The sequence below is a fragment of the Siphateles boraxobius genome, unplaced genomic scaffold (genome assembly GCF_051911475.1).
Source record: "Siphateles boraxobius isolate OS27281-9 unplaced genomic scaffold, OSU_SipBor_1 3, whole genome shotgun sequence".
NCBI lineage: Eukaryota > Metazoa > Chordata > Actinopteri > Cypriniformes > Leuciscidae > Siphateles > Siphateles boraxobius.
The window spans coordinates 15,663,416-15,680,457 of NW_027508919.1; the positions used below are offsets into that span (position 1 = coordinate 15,663,416).

At 40.1% G+C, this 17,042-nt stretch overlaps 1 protein-coding gene across 1 annotated transcript; it reads left to right on the forward strand.

Moving 5' to 3' along the window:
* The first annotated feature begins 277 nt into the window (after nt 1-277).
* On the forward strand, nt 278-7,495 carry lrit3a (info leucine-rich repeat, immunoglobulin-like and transmembrane domains 3a). Its single transcript, XM_077247967.1, has 4 exons — nt 278-708; nt 1,784-2,250; nt 4,689-4,994; nt 6,132-7,495. Exons 1-4 carry the CDS (start codon nt 593-595, stop codon nt 7,172-7,174), a joined length of 1,932 nt encoding a protein of 643 aa, XP_077104082.1. The 5' UTR covers nt 278-592; the 3' UTR covers nt 7,175-7,495.
* The last annotated feature ends 9,547 nt before the right edge of the window (nt 7,496-17,042 follow it).

Consider the following 17,042-nt stretch of genomic DNA (forward strand, 5'->3'; position numbering starts at 1 on the left):
CTTACACACAGGTGTCGTCTATCCACAATGCACGCAACAATTAACAGCGTGAGGCGAGGTAGGTGACGGAAGCCAAAATCAGCCTCATACAGGAGGTGCAGGATGGAAAAGTGTCTGGGAGCGAGCGGTCATGTGACGATGATGAGAGAACCTTGCCATTAGCCGATTATAGCGTGTAGGCTTATCCTTCTCGAACGCAGTCACACACACACACACACACACACACACACACACACACACACACACACACACACACACACACACACACACACACACACACACACACACACACACACACACACACACACACACACACACACACACACACTTCCCATCCCACACTGTTCAACTTTAGTGACCTACTCAGCCTTGAGAAATCCTCTTTCTAATCTCGGCGCGCGCAGCTCCCAATCCTCCAGTTCTTCTCAGCTTCCTGCTCACCTATTAGCATGCTAAACAGGATGCATGCGGCAATGCACTTTACTTGCTTTTATTCATTCTCCCCGAGGACTGCTAAAGGGATTTTTGTTCACTGATGATCGATTGGGATCTGATGTGTGTGAGTGTGAGTGTGTGTGTCCGTGACTGAAGTATGTATCGTCTGCTGGTGGCCCAGGTTCTACTGAGCTGCTGGAGTGTGGCACAACCTTTCTGTCCGTCGCAGTGCACCTGCGTGTACCACGGACGCAGCGATGGCACTGGCAGCAGGTAAGGACACTATTTCACTAAAATAATAATAATACAAAAAGTAGAATAAATACAAGCTATAATAAAGTTGAATAAAATTTCAACTTATTGTGTAAAATTGGCTATAAGCCTTGCCTATTTAGCATATCCTTGCAAAGGCATAATTTAGGTCCATTGCATATATTCTTGAATAAGTAGACAGACATAAAGTATAAGAAATAGGTTGAATTGGAATAAACTGAAAATTAATTGCATATGAGAAATATCAATAGGCCCTATAAGTTTTAATTATAGTAACTTTTTATGAAATACTTTTAAAACCTCCTTAAACCACAGACAAATATTTCATATAAATGTAATTTGACCAAAGTCGATAGAAGAAATGTGCACAATAAATAGCCTTTTTGAATCAAAATAAACAAGATGTTGTTACAACAAGGATTATATATTTTTTAAAATTGTAAGGTTTCTTTATACTCAAGATAGGCTATGTAAATTTAAGCCAATATGCCTATATAAACATATTATTGGCAATAAAGCTTGTTTTGACAGATTGGCACTTTAGGAAAATCTGTTAATTTCCTAATGTAGGCTATCTGAAACGTTTGCTAAATTAAATGTTTTATCCGTACATTGTTATAATAATATTTTTAAGTTTTAAATTTGGATTTTTATTTTTTAAAGGATTTTAATTTGTCATTACATTACAGTCTAATATGTAAATGTATAGATGTATTATAATTATTCACATAAATATTTAATTAAATATATTGGATTTCAAACATCCTAACAAGTTATAAATAAAAAACAAAAATAGATTTTTAACTATCACGTGGGGCATTATCTTGTGTTTATCTTAAGAGCTTAGCTTGAGAGTGTAAACACTCACAATACAGGAAACCATTTTGATTTAAATGTTTTGTTAAAGGGATAACAGAATCAGACCAGTGTGAACATAAATTATAAAATAATTCCTTGAATTTTACTTTGTGTGAGGCTATATTTCTCATAATATACTAATAAAACTCAAAATGAATGAACATCACCACACATATTGGTTGAATTGATTAATCTCTGCTCTGAAACTCTGCCACAGGTCTGTTTTATGCAATGACCCTGATATGTCAGATATTCCAGTAAACGTCCCCTTGGACACGGTGAAGCTGCGGGTGGAGAAGACAGCTGTGCGTCGAGTGCCCACTGAGGCCTTCTACTACCTGTCAGAGTTACGCTACCTGTGGATAACGTACAATTCAATCACCTCTGTGGATCCTGGCAGCTTCTACAATCTGAAAGTTCTTCATGAGCTACGACTGGATGGGAACATGATCGCTATCTTTCCCTGGGAGTCTCTGAGGGAGATGCCCAGTCTGAGGACCTTGGACCTGCACAACAACCGCTTGACAAATGTCCCTGTGGAGGCAGCACCTTATCTGGTTAACATCACCTACCTAGATATTTCTAGTAACAAGCTAACTACCCTCCCCTCTGACTTGGTGGACATCTGGCCTCCATTTTCAGGCATCCTGCCCAGTGCCAATGCCTCACAAAAGATTGTTCTAGGTGGGTAAAAATTATGATGACACACCTTAAATATGAAAAATGATGTTGATCAGGCACTATTCAAATTGCATTGACAAGTTTTTAAAATACTTTTTTTTTCATTCTAAATTACCGTAGCTTACTTTGTTGACATAAACTAAGCCAGCAAAAGAAACTAGGGATAGTTCAAATTCTGTCATCATTCATCACCCTCGGGTTGTTCCAAATTTATAAATTTATTTGTTCTGTTGAACACAAAAGAAGATATTTTGAAGAATGTGGGAAACTGTACAATTCTGGGGTAGCATTGACTTGCATAGTATTTTCTTTCCTACTATGGATGTCAGTGGTGCCCCAGAGTGGCCTGGATACAAACTTTCTTCAAAATATCTTCCTTTGTGTTCAGCAGAACAAAGAAATTCATACAGATTTGGAAATGATAAGTAAATGATGACAGGGATTTTTTTATTTTTTTACTTAATTTTTTGGGTGATCTAACCCTTTAAGGAGTCAAATTACTGGTATGAGCTTTCCCTTGTGAAATAGAAGTGTGCTTAGTTGTATTGAATGTACACTTATAGTCTACTTCATATCTTAAAAGTATATTTTTAAAAACTTGCGGATAATATAATATTATTAATTAAATAAAAGGCCACTTAAGTGTAAAGTTTTCATGACTTTCTTTACTATGTTTCTTGTTTCTATGTTTAAAAAGTGTATTGATTTATGAAATTACATTTAAAGTTAATATATTTGAAATGTACTAAATTTCAACTTTACTGTAGTCAACTAACTGGATTTATATACATTCAGGCAATAATACATTTTAATGTAATTGTAAAATAAATGCAATGAAGTGTCCGAAAATTAAGTTTTTATTTAATCATATTTTCTAACTATATTATTTCTTGAATAATTACATTTTTTAAAGTATGCTGATGTGTACTTCTTTTTTTTCCTTTTTTAAACAAGGGTTGGATCTTCCTAAAATGCTAAAATGCAAAGAATATGGGTGGATACTGTATACTGTATGTAAAATTGAAAGCAAGATTCAATAATATCCCTCTCTTTACCATGTCTTTGTAAGCCCAAGTGTGATCTTTAATTATCTAAATCTAGTCTCATTGGGCTCTCCCAAGTTAAGTACAAGCTAATCTTCTAATGGCACTTCCAACTGTGTCTGAGGATCTGAGATTTAAATTTCTTTGAAGAGCTCATCTGAGAAGAGGATGATTCATGTGTTTGCTTAGTGACATTTAAAGAACAGATTGGTGAAGAGAAAGTAAATAATTTGATAGATTCATGTGTGCTTGACCTACTGGATTAAAAAAAAGTGAGAGTACTCTTGTATGGCACTTGGTTAAAGTATAATACTTTAGCAGTTGTTGCAGTTGGTAGTTGATGATATGATATGATGGTGAAAGTTTTTTCAAAGTTTTACATAGCCTACAACTCTTAGTATTTGTGCAATTTCTTTATATGAGTGAAACTGTAATAGAAACTGTAATATGTCAGTATGCTGTTCCGAATTCAGAATCCCTCATTAATGAGTGAATCATTGAATCATTCAATCAACTTGTTTGTTCAAAAATGCTATAGTGTTTTGCTTGGAGATATCAATTTCTTTGGTGATATAATTGGCAAAATTGTGTTTAAATTGTAAGTTACTGTGTAACTTATTTTTTAATTTATTGAACTGTTTAAAAGCAAAATCACAGTCGCAATCATGTCAGTGTGTCTGAATATCAGAGTCACTGTGTTTTTTTTTCTTAGGCACGACAATACACTGCATTTTGCTCGTGTGAAACTCCAGCTGCATATTCTTTACTTTCACCAGGTGCCATTCAAGTGCAGAGATAAGCACAAATGCACAATGTGACTGGGCATTACCCTGTATCATCAGGATATTAGCAGTTGCCACAATCCAGCTGTTGAGTTGCATCAGTGGACCGTCTAATTCCTTGTTTACAGTCAACTGATCTTCATCCTGCCATAGACAGAATTATGGGTGGACTGGGATTTTAATGTCCAACACCTGATGTATGCGTACGAGCCAGACAAGACATCCTAGCTTGAGAATTTACACCAAGATTTATACCTTTCTTATTTGATGGCTGTAAACTGCTGTGTTTGTTTAGTAGTTGAATAAGTAAACCTGTGGTCTTTATTTCAGTGAGATCTTCAATAAGTGAAGTTGTCCTTCTCCATTGCATTTACATATGCATTATGATTTTATCTAAAGTGACTGACATTGCATTGAAGGTATACATTTTATCAGTTCATGCATTCACATGGGAATCAAACATGACGATAGATAGTTGGATGGATGGACGGACGGACGGATGGATGGATAGATCATATATAATTCATTGCTTTTCCTGTCCCCTAAACTGAAAGGAGATTCACATTCCTGTATTTAACATATTGCATATTCTTAGCAGATATTTCAATATTTGCAGGTCTGCAGGACAATCCGTGGTACTGTGACTGTCGAATTTCCAAGCTCATTGAGTTGTCTAAGATGAGCAGCATACCTGTGGCATTGATGGATCAGTTTCTAACATGCAGTGGACCAGAGAACTTAGCTGGTGTCCTGTTCCAGCGGGCTGAACTGGATCAGTGTGTCAAGCCATCAGTTATGATTTCAGCAACTAAGATAACGTCATCACTAGGCAGCAATGTGATTCTGCGGTGTGACGCCAGTGGTTTCCCTACCCCCACCCTTCTCTGGACTAGAGCTGATGGATCTGCATTCAACAACACAGGTATGAGGTCTCACTGTCCAAGTAAAAATGACATCAAACGTAATTGAAATATTTGAGGGATTATTAAATACACTTTCACATCTGTCTTTAAGTGTGTGCCAATTGTAGACCAATTAACATGTATACATGCTGGACAAAGTCAGACTAGTAAAATTACAGTAGGACTAATGTGTTTACATTAATTTTTAAAAAGACAAATTATTGTGTTTGTCTCAAATGTAACTTTTTAAAGTGTATGTAAACTAGGGCTGCATGATATTAGAGATTTTGTTTAAATTGTGTTATTGATATTGGATATTAAATTTAAACTAACGCCCACTTAAAGTTTATCTTTAAAAAAACGAATAATTTAATTTAACACTGTTAAATATAATCTTTGGCAAATATCAAAACGATCGTACAGTTTTCATACAGTGCATTATAATTTTGTGATGCCTATAGTATCATTTAAAATGATTTGAGTTTTAGTGTTTTTTTTTTGTTTTTTTTTACAGATTTAGACAAAATAATATAGAATTTTAATATCAGACAATTTTAATGACTGGCCAACATCAAAATAATTACCGGCATATCTGCCAAAATTGTATATATCGGTGCATCCCTATTATAAATATTGGATATAATATAAATATTATATAAATATGTATTTACATTTTAATATACAGTGCTGGTCAGAATTATTTGCCAACTTGCTAAATATGATTAAAGATGCCTGTAAAAAATGAATCTCCATTGTTTATCCTTTTGATATTTTATTCTTAAAAAATGCAAAAATCTAACCAAAAATCCAAAAAACACACAATTCTGACCAGCACTGTATACGTTATTTCATTCTGTATCAGTATTTATCTGTTGTAGGCCATTACATAAAAACAATTTCTGGCAAAATTATAATATCGGTTCATCCCTAATAATGCAAATAAATGCAGCCTTGATGAGCATAGGATATTTCTTTCAAAAGCTTACCGACGCAACGGTAGTGTATGTATTTCATCAAATCTACATCTCTGTAGATATTAATATCGGTTTATCCCAAATGTAAACCTACTTAGTTATAGCAAAATATAAAGCATTCTTTCACCTTTTTCTTACGAACCTATTGTTCAGGTTGTTACTCACCATTTCATGTCTTTGTAGTTGTGCAGCAATCTCCAGGTGAGGGGGTTCATTGGTCCATCCTCAGTTTGCACAGTATTGTGTTTAAGGATGCAGGCGATTACCTCTGCAAGGCCAAAAATGTCGCAGGGAAGGCAGAGGCCTCCATCACCCTGTCTGTGGATGGGATGCAGGCCACAACGCAGTCCCCACCGATAACCATAACCAAGCTGCCCGATGGTCAATCCGTGACTTCTTTTGCAGAGACTAGGATGCAATTGTATACTTCCTCAAGTCCCACACTTACAACCAGAGCTGCCATGACCACAATGCCACCGCTGCCAACCAAGAAGAGTCTGGGACCAGGCGAAGGAGTTCAGAGGTCCCCACCTGCTGGAGACAAACCGGCTAAGGTCCAGCAAAGCAAAGGTGACAAAGGTTTAATGATGAGTGACAAGTTCAAAAAGAAAGCTGACATCAAAGACATTGAGGTAGTGGAGGAGACAAGTGACACGGCAGTCTTATTATGGAGCGCTGAAGGTTTGCCAAGCGATACGCCCCTAACAGTGGTATACTTTCCATATGATGCGAAAGACGATAAGGAGTCGGTCGATACGGAAGTTGGTCAAGGGAAGCTGCTCTTGGAGTATCTGATGCCTAACCTGCTCTACACGGTGTGTTTGGTTACTAAGGGTTCGGTGTCTGGGAAAGAGCAATGTGTGGATTTTAGTACTCTGGATAACGGTGATGACAATGGGCAGAACAAAGTCCTGATGATCGCCAGTGGGATCGCATGCGCAATTGCGGTGCCTCTCATTGTGGTGTTGCTCTACAAGATTTTGTGTCTTTACTGTAAAGGAAACAGTAGTAGGAACAGTGGACCAGGTGAAGACCTTTCAAAAGAGACATACGTAAAGTTCGAGACGCTCACCATGAAACAAAGGTCTCTGAACGGGCAGGCGAATGATTTGTGGGCACGAAGACAGACTCAGGATTCAGAGCGGATGCTCCTGTGCTCACGTTCAAGCATTGACTCTCAGATGACGTACAAGAGTGACAGCTCTAGATCCGAGTACCTGTGCTAATGAATGGCATATCGGCTTTGTATGTTATCCTTTCCACACACAAGCTGTGGCAACATCGGTTTTAAAAGATAAGCTCTTGATATGCTGTCAAACTCAATGCCTTACAAGAGTTATTTTGACTCCACGTTGCGTTTTCTGTGTCATTTAACGATTTTTAAAAGCCATATTCTTCACCCAATCACACACAATTATGTATTTCTTTTTATATAGTGCATTGTATATAAATGTAAATGTTGTATATTATTGTATATGTCAACATATGATGAAATAGTGTTATATAGATTCATGATAAATGTTATTAAACATTTTTACTGCCTAAAATGTATGGTTTTTTTTATTATTGATTTTTGCTCACTAGAAACAAATGAAGGTTACCAGCTTCTCTTTCTGTCAGTTTTACATTTAAAATGGCTAGTATCTTTGTTACTAGGATCATATATAATGTCGAGCCGATGTGTGTTTGAATGATTAGACTATAGAATGCATTCCTCTAAATGCAACAGGTGTGTTTAATGTTTCTGTCCTCTCTTCATTTTTTGTTTCTTTCTATGTTTCTTCCTCTCTATCTTTACAGTTTTTTAATAGGGTATTTATTTGCACTGTTTGTGTGCACAGCATATGTTTTGTGTGTTGTATGCCATGCATGTCATTGAAATATCCACTTTGTTCCATTAGTATGAAATTAGTGTCAGGGGCCATTCACAAAGGATACAGTACAGCATGAGACCTGAATACTGCATAGTCCTGAGACCTGCTAGGAAAAGTGAAACTGTTTTTAATGTCACGCTGTGTCTCGTTTTTAAGATGGGCACATTGAATACTGTATATTTGTGGCGCAAGAAGCTGAAAAACCACCAAGACGATACAATGATACAAACAGAAAAATTATCAAAGATCATCTAGTGCATGTTTACATACAGTATAACATCAATTATTAATGGACCCCTCATAGTGTTTTATGTGTGATTTTATTTTGAATTGGAGGTCTATTCCCATAACGAAGAATTTCTGTGTAAATAATTCATTTATTCATTTGTTTGTAATTTCTTTCGCTAGAATGATTAAATGCACAATTTAGTAGCCTATATGCCACTCATGTCATGTGCACTACCATTAAAAAATCTAATACCAGTAAAAATAATATTAATAATAATTCCTTTTTTTCCCGCAAGGATGCATTAAATTGATCAAAAATGACATTAAATGCATTTACATTGTTACAAAAAAAGTATTTCAAATTCTATTCATCAAAAAATCCTGAAAAGGTATCACGGTTAAGCAGTTTTCAACAATGATGATAATACGATGTTCCTTGAGCAGCAAATCAGCATATTAGAATTATTTCTGAAGAATAATGTGACACTGAAGACTGGAGTAATGATCCTTAAAATTCAGCTTTGCCATCACAGGAATGTATTACATTTTAAAATGTATTCAAGAAAACAGTGATTATCTTTTTTCAGTACTAGTCTATCTATCAAGTTTAAAAGTCAGTTCAATTAGTTTGTGAATTCTGCCAAGCTTGACGTCCTGTGAGTGTGTATCAGAGCGGACATTGTGCTACATTTCCTGTCCTGCTTAAGTAGAACAGCAGAGAAGCTGTTGTCCCTGTCTACCTGACACATTTTTCCCAGAGCAGTGCATCTAATTTCTATGACAATATGACAGTTATTCGTATAATAAGATTGCGTGTAGCGGCATTTACAAGCCCAGCCCCCATCGCAACCCCTTGTGATTCTTCACTGTGCAGACACAACGACACATTATGGTTTGTGTGTGTGTGAGGGAGCATCCCATTACTCATGAGCAGCACAAAAGGTGTGTCCACTCTTACTAAATCACATGCTTAGACTGAGAAAGGCCAGGAGGTGAACTCAGGGTGACTTTTAAGTTGTATTAGTGCAGTTTTTGTGTTGCTTGAGTTCAGGCTCAGAGTCTTACATCAGTGAAAACCCTCTTCTGAGCCCTTGCTGGTTCCACCATGTGTCAAATTTACCATGGGACTGTCAGGAATTTCATACTTTGCTTCCAAAACAGCTAGAGAACAGGAGGACTGGAGAAATTGAGGCTCTGTGTATGTGACTGACACAAACCTGGCCGTCCTACAGGACTCTCACTTTCAACCAACTCAGTAAAAAAGGACACCTCTGGGATATAGATGCACATTCTGGAGTCTTTTCACTCAGGTTGTCATTTAGTTGAAGCTGGTTGGCTGTGCGTGTAAGATGTGTGGGGGTTACGGCTGCATGGTGTGGCTCAGTGATCAAGGAAACACCTAAGAGGAGAGGAAACTGAGATAGGATTATGTTCTGGTGGACGATAGCGGCCGCCTTTCTCTTGTGGTTCTGGACGGTGAGTATGGGCCCTGCCAGAGCTTCAAGCCCTGCTGAGGAAACACTATGCTGGGGTGGACGAGCCTGGGCTGGTGGAAACTTCAGCTGTGTGGGTAAGTGCATCATGTGTTCATTGAAGTTTTGTACGTGAGATGTTAATACAAAGTTAAGGGTTGTATTATGACAGGTTATTAAAAAGACACCAGCATACTTTTAAAATGAGTATGTATTATGAAAATAATTACTTAAAAATAATTTGCTTAAGTGCGAACTGAATGTATTGTTTTCAGACACTTAAATGCATTTTATTTACAGTTTATATTTATATTAGTTGAAATCAGTTATGGTTAAAATGTACTGCCAAATTTTGATGATAAAAAAGAATAAATGATAAAAATAATTTATGATAAACTACAGTTAATACAACGGTTAAATTTAAGTAATTTAATCGTATGTGCTTAGTATGTCAACAACACATCAAAATATGGGTAATTCTTTAAAGCGTGACAAACAATTATTATAATAAAATAATTTAAAAAAGTGATTTAATTACAAATGATTACAAAGTACACTTTTTAAAAGAGTGTTAAGAAATAGCCATAAAAGTGAACTCTGTTTAAGTAGACTTAAGTGGCCTTTTTTCATATTATCAGCGAATACTCTATATATTTATTTATTTGTGCAACTTGTCTTCAGAGAGCATTTAAACAATGCGCACAAGCTCAAATGAGATTTGAGAGCTACAGCAGAGGGGAATATTTGCAGCAAATTAAAAAAAAAAATTCATACAGAAATATCAAATGATCTCGGAACACTTAAAATAAAGCTAATGACTTTTTATAGCGCTTTAAATTGTGGTTACCACCCATTTTCATTGTATGAAAAAATAAGCTCCACAAACACACACTGTTCCACAAAAGAAAGTCATACAGGATTGAATGGCATAGGGATGAGTAATGACTATTGAACTATCACTTTAATATTTAAAAGGGTTGCCATTACATGTCTATAAAGAGATTACTTTTTTAAACAAATAATTTTAGGAAACACTAAATCATGAGTGCTTTTGGACTCAATGCCCAGATTTTTGCTGCTGTGAGAAAATATTAAAAACCCTCCCTTCATGATTCATTATATTTACTGTGTTTACTGTAAGTCTGTTAAATATCTATTAAATCAGAGTGTATCCTCAATATAAAGAAAAACTCCCTTTAAAGTTTTGATATTGTAAGTTATTTCTTGATGTGCTTGGCTGCATGAATTTAATTGCTTTAATATACTCATCTAAATGTTGTTGTAAATTAGTGGCTATTGACTGTAACCAAAACCATGTTGAACCTTTTTCCACTATTTGTCTCTACATATCCTAGCAATATGGCTGTGCGTTTGTGTAATCCACTCAAACAACTTCGAAGGCCTCCACTATGGTGTGTGTTGCTAGGATACAGTTGTTTGATTTCTGCAGGCATCTGCGCGATAGATGTGTGAACCTCTCCCCATTAAAGCATGAAAAGACCTGTCACACAGCAACAATGATTCACATTCTGAGTGACATTATAGGTGCTGATATGGGTAGGGAATAAAGAGAAAATAATTAGCAATTTTATGTCCAAGAAAGAATGTATTTTTTAGCCGACAGGCCTCATTTATCAAGCTTCATTTTAGGGTCACAACACCAGAGGTTTCAGGGAGGTTTCACGTTAATTTCATTTTGTGAATGTAGCCACTAATATACAATAAAATCGACATAAAGTCTTCCTCACAACTCTGAGCTTATCTTGCACCTACTTATTCAATATATTTTAATTTTTTTTTTAAATTTTAACCTTTACAGACCACAGTTTTAAATCTGATTATGAACTTGTGAGACAATGTTATATATTTAATCCGAGTGCTACTTTGATAAGAATTACATTTCTGCAGAAATGTGTCTATATTATTTACATAGACACACTAGCTTAGACACACTAGCTTATATTATTTAAACAATTAAACTATATTCACGACTCTACCTTTTTATTGCAGAACATTTTAGGCTAACATTAAAATATAAGTCCTTACAGACTGTTACACTACAGAGAAACAAACATGTAAACAAATGTTTAAACAATTAGCCTATATATATAACCGTAATTATGAGATGGCAACCCATGGCGTTCTACCTGGAGTTGTTCACGTCTTCAGACTCGGATTTATGCGTTTCTATGTCAACACTATCAACTCCGAAATGAATCTGCACCAGTCATGTGGTACATCTAGAGCTCTGTAAGTTGTTTACGTTCATTATTATTGTAATGTTATTTGCTTTGAGACATGAGGTAATTGAACACCATCTCTACTATCTCATGGCGCTTTGCAGGCGCTGCTGTGTGCATTCATGTGTTTCGAAGGAGACATGGCTTTGGAGACGCTCTAAAGGGACGGTGGGATCTTATGCTTTCAAAGCTGGCTTGCTATTGGTATTATATATTCCGTATGGAGTTCCATACGGAACTCGTATGTAAAGCACGTGGACCTGACACATCCTATTTGCTCACAACTCTTTACATTGATTTAAAATAATAAATGTCCCCCAAAAATCAGAGGGCTGTGATTGGTTGGGTGATGGAAATGGTGTTCCAGGAAAAACAAAGATCTAAGCATGTTCTGCTTTTGTAAATCATGTTTTTTTTTATATTGTAATATTATTTGTGGCTATGCAGCTTAATTTAAGATTGGGTTTAAAATCAGTTTGATTTGAACAGGAAAATGAGATGTGTACAGAAACTTGTTTAAATGGTTGTTAACTTCAAATAAGGATCAAATGATGTATGTTTTATGTATGTCATAGAAATTATGTCTGTGTTCACTGCTGTCTCATCCATAGAAAGGCAGACAAGGCAGATGTAAGCAAATAACAAGTTTATTGAAGTGCAGAGTGAGTGATGCAGGATAACTTGAGTGCGATGATGATAAGCACAGATGGTGAACACTTAACTGACGGTGAAACAATGTCTTTGCAGGATACAGACGAACTTGATGACTAGGAAACATAGGACGATGGACGAAGGAACCTCAGGACAACAGGTAAGTATTTTGAGGGTGGTTATCAGGTGAGGTGAGTCTGTAGCGTCGAGAGATGAGACCAGACACTGAGGTGCAGGAGACTGTGACTGAAGTAGTGAGTGCAATCATGACGTGCAGGTGCCGGTGATTAGAAATCAGGTGACTTTGATCTGGTGTAATGATCGGGTGCAGTGGGCGGGAGTGATGACGTGGATGGCTCCGTGACAGTACCCCCTCCTCCATGGTCGGCTCCAGACGACCGGAAACTACGACGACGGGGACGACCACGTCCTCTGGGTGCAGGACGAGTGGGATGATCTTGATGGAACTGGGTTAACAAGGAGGGATCAAGTATGTCATCACGGGCTACCCAGGAACGCTCTTATGGGCCATACCCCTCCCAGTCGACCAGGTGCTCCAGTCGATTGCCCCGTCGTCGCGAGTTGATGATGGATTGGACTCTGTAGATGAGTTCTTCTTCCGCGACTTCAGGAGGAGGAGGCACTTCAGGTTCACCGGGTTCTGTGTGGGGAGGAGACAAGGGTTCATAATAGGGTTTTAACAGTGAAACGTGAAAGGATGGAGAAATACGGTACTGTGCAGGTAGGTTGAGCCGGTAAGTAACGTTGTTGAGCTGCCTCCGGATGGTAAATGGACCTATGTAGCGGGGACTCAGCTTACGACAGGGCAGGCGAAGATGGATATCTCAGGTAGACAACCATACCTTTTGTCCAGGTTGGTATTGGGGGGTTTCTGATCTTCTGGCGTTGGCTTGTGTGGTGTGTCTCCGCACTGCCTGTTGTAGATGGACGTGAGCCCCACACTCTCTCGCTCTGCTCAAACCAGTGATTAAGAGCTGGAACCTCTGATGGTTCACCGGACCAGGGAAACAGGGCGGGCTGATATCCTAGGATTCACTGAAAAGGTGTGAGTCCTGTGGTTGACTGGTGGAGAGAATTTTGGGGATATTCCGCCCAGAGAAGGAACCGGTTCCAGCTGTTCTGGTTCTGGTGGCAGTATGACCTCAAGTACCTCCCGATCTCTTGGATCTTGCGCTCAGTCTGGCCGTTGGTTTGAGGATGATAACCAGAGGATAAACTGATGGAGACTCCAAGGAGTTTGAAGAAGGCTTTCCAGACACGGGAGATGAACTGAGGGCCTCGGTCGGATACAATATCCCCGGGAAGACCAAAATGACGGAATATGTTCTGAAAGAGTGTTTCGGTGGCTTCGAAGGCAGTAGGTAATCCACGGAGAGGGATTAGCTTGCAGGCTTTGGAGAATCTGTCGACAATGACGAAGATGCAGGTATTGGACTCGGATGGTGGAAGATCAGTCATAAAATCAATTCCCAGATGGGACCACGGACGATGAGGGATGGGCAGTGGAACCAGTTTGCCAGCGGGATATCGGGAGATATCTTGGGCCATAGCGGGCCACCAGCAGCGTTGACCTAGGAGCGAGAGGGTTCGCTGGCTACCTGGGTGTCCAGAGCCCGGAGAAGTGTGAGCTGAGTCCAGAAGGGGTAGACGGTAAGATGTAGGTAAGTAGATGCGCCCTTCTGGACCTCCCGGCGGAGCAGGTTCTGCTTGAGTAGCAATTCGAATGTCTTCATCTAAAGACCAGAGGATGGGACTGACTATCATGGCTGGAGGGATGATGGTTTCAGGATTGGTAGGTTCCGGATCAGGTTGATGAATACGTGAAAGAGCATCAGCCTTGGAATTCTTATATCCAGGTCGGTAAGTAACTAGGAAGTCGAATCTTGTGAAGAAGAGGGACCATCTGGCTTGGCGTGGATTGAGACGACAAGCTTCTCTGAGATATTCTAGATTCCGATGGTCTGTGATGACTTCAAACTTATGTTTGGCTCCCTCCAGCCAATGTCTCCACACCTCTAATGCAAGCTTGATGGCGAGGAGCTCTCTGTTGACAATGTCATAATTCTGCTCCGCCGGGGACAGCTTCTTAGAATAGAAGGCACATGTATGGAGTAAAGGAGGGTTCCCCTGCCGCTGTGAGAGCAGCGCTCCCACCCCGATGGATGAAGCATACCCACTTCCACGGTGAATGGTAATTCTGGATCTGGATGGGTGAGGATGGGAGCGGTGACGAAAGCGTCCTTGAGAATGGAAAAGGCGGTGGTGGCTTCTGGATTCCAGGACAGAGACTTGGGCCGTGTCTTGAGGAGTGATGTCAGAGGAGAGCTGAGAAGACTGTAGTTGTGAATGAATCTGCAGTAGAAATTTGTGAATCCAAGGAATCTCTGTAGTTCTTTGATGGTCGTTGGTTGAGGCCAGGTCCGGATTGTGTCCACCTTCCTCTGGTCCATCTGGATGCCCTGTTGGTCAATGATATACCCCAGAAAGTGAACTGTTGAAGTGTGGAATTCACATTTCTCTAACTTCAAATAAAGCCGTTGTTCCCTGAGGTGCTGGATAACTTGTCTCACGTGGTGCCGATGTTCAGTGAGGTTCTTGGAGAATATCAGGATATCGTCGATATAGACAATGACACACTTCTGGAGGAAGACTCGGAGTATTCCGTTCATGTAACCTTGGAAAACTGAAGGAGCATTGGACAGTCCATAGGGCATGACCCTGTACTCATAGTGCCCTGAGGGCGTCACAAAGGCTGTCTTCCATTCGTCATCCTCACGGATGTGAATTAAATGATAGGCACTTCGTAGGTCTAGCTTGGAGAATATGCAGGCACCACAGAGTTGTTCTAGGGCTGAGGGGTCCAGAGGAAGGGGATAACTATACTTGATGGTCTGTGAGTTGAGGGTCCAGTAGTCGATGCAGGGCCACAAGCCTCCGTCCTTCTTTGACACGAAAAAGAAACTGGAAACGGCAGGGGACGTTGGAGGACGGATGAAATCCTGGCGAAGAACCTCCTCGATGTACTCATCCATGGCCTTCTGCTCCGGGATGGACAGTGGACAGACTCGGCCCTTGGGTAGAGTCGCCCCAGGTAGCAGGTCGATGGCACAGTCCCATGGTCGATGAGGTGGTAGTTGCATTGCCAACCGCTTGCTGAACACATCCTGGAACACCCGGTACTCTGGAGGAATCTCCACCTTCATGTCAGACGCTGGACTTTCAATGGTAGTGGAATTGACGGCAACAGACGAAGTGGGTGACCTGGAATGAGGACGAGGAACCTTGATCACGGAGGTTAAACAGGTCTGATGACAGGAGGCGCCCCACTGGAGGATCTCACCAGTAGTCCAGTTTATCCGAGGTTCGTGTTGGAGCATCCATGGGCGTCCAGGGATGATGTCTGCGGTGGATCCTTCCAACACCAGAAACGAGATCTCCTCTGAATGCAGGCAGCCGGTACGGAGCGTCATGGTGGGGGAGAAATGTTAAATATGCACCAGGCGGAGGATGCAGAGCAGGTTGGAATAATGGACAAGCCGTAAGTCGCTGGGAGACTCGGATCGATTTCTGGATGAAGTGCTCTAACCCCATGTTATCATCATGTATAACCATCAATGAACAAATTTCAGGATCTAGGCCTTGGTGATAGGCTGTGAGGAGAGCCACTTCGTTCCATACGCTTGCCACAGCGAGTGTGTGAAATTCCAAGGCATAGGATCCCACCGATCGTGTGCCTTGTCGAAGATTGAAGAGCTGATCATGAACGGTTAGAGCGGACGTGGTCTGACCAAAAACTTCTTTGAAATGTCGAATAAAAGCTGATAACGACTTGGTTATGGGAACTTCTGCTTGCCACAGTGCTTGAGCCCACTGTAGAGCTCGGCCGGAGAGCAGAGAGATTATAAACGCTATACGCGCTCGATCGGAGGTGTACAGATGGGGTTGAATCTCGAAGTGAAGACTGCACTGAAGGATAAACCCGCTGCAATCCTCCACCTCGCCGCAGTAGGTCGCTGGTCGCGCCATGGGACCGGCAGAGGCAGCAGGTGAAGGAGTGGGGGCTGATGGCGTAAGTGCGTGCTGAACTGCGTTCACCAACTCGGCAAATGGATCCCTGACACCCATGCTTGTGCTCGTGCTCTGCATTGCGTTGGTCTGGTCTTCTGTCACATCCATAGAAAGGCAGACAAGGCAGTTGTAAGCAAATAACAAGTTTATTGAAGTGCAGAATGAGCGATGCAGGATAACTTGAGTGCGATGATGATAAGCAGATATGGTGAACACTTAACTGACGGTGAAACAATGTCTTTGCAGGATACAGACGAACTCGATGACTAGGAAACACAGGACGATGGACGAAGGAACCTCAGGACAACAGGTAAGTATCTTCAGGGTGGTTATCAGGTGAGATGAGTCTGTAGCGTCGAGAGACGAGACCAGACACTGAGGTGCAGGAGACTGTGACTGAAGTAGTGAAAGCAATCATGACGTGCAGGTGCCGGTGATTAGAAATCAGGTGACTGTGATCTGGTGTAATGATCGGGTGCAGTGGGCGGGAGTGATGACGTGGATGGCTCCGTGACAACTGCATTCAGTTTGCATCATTTT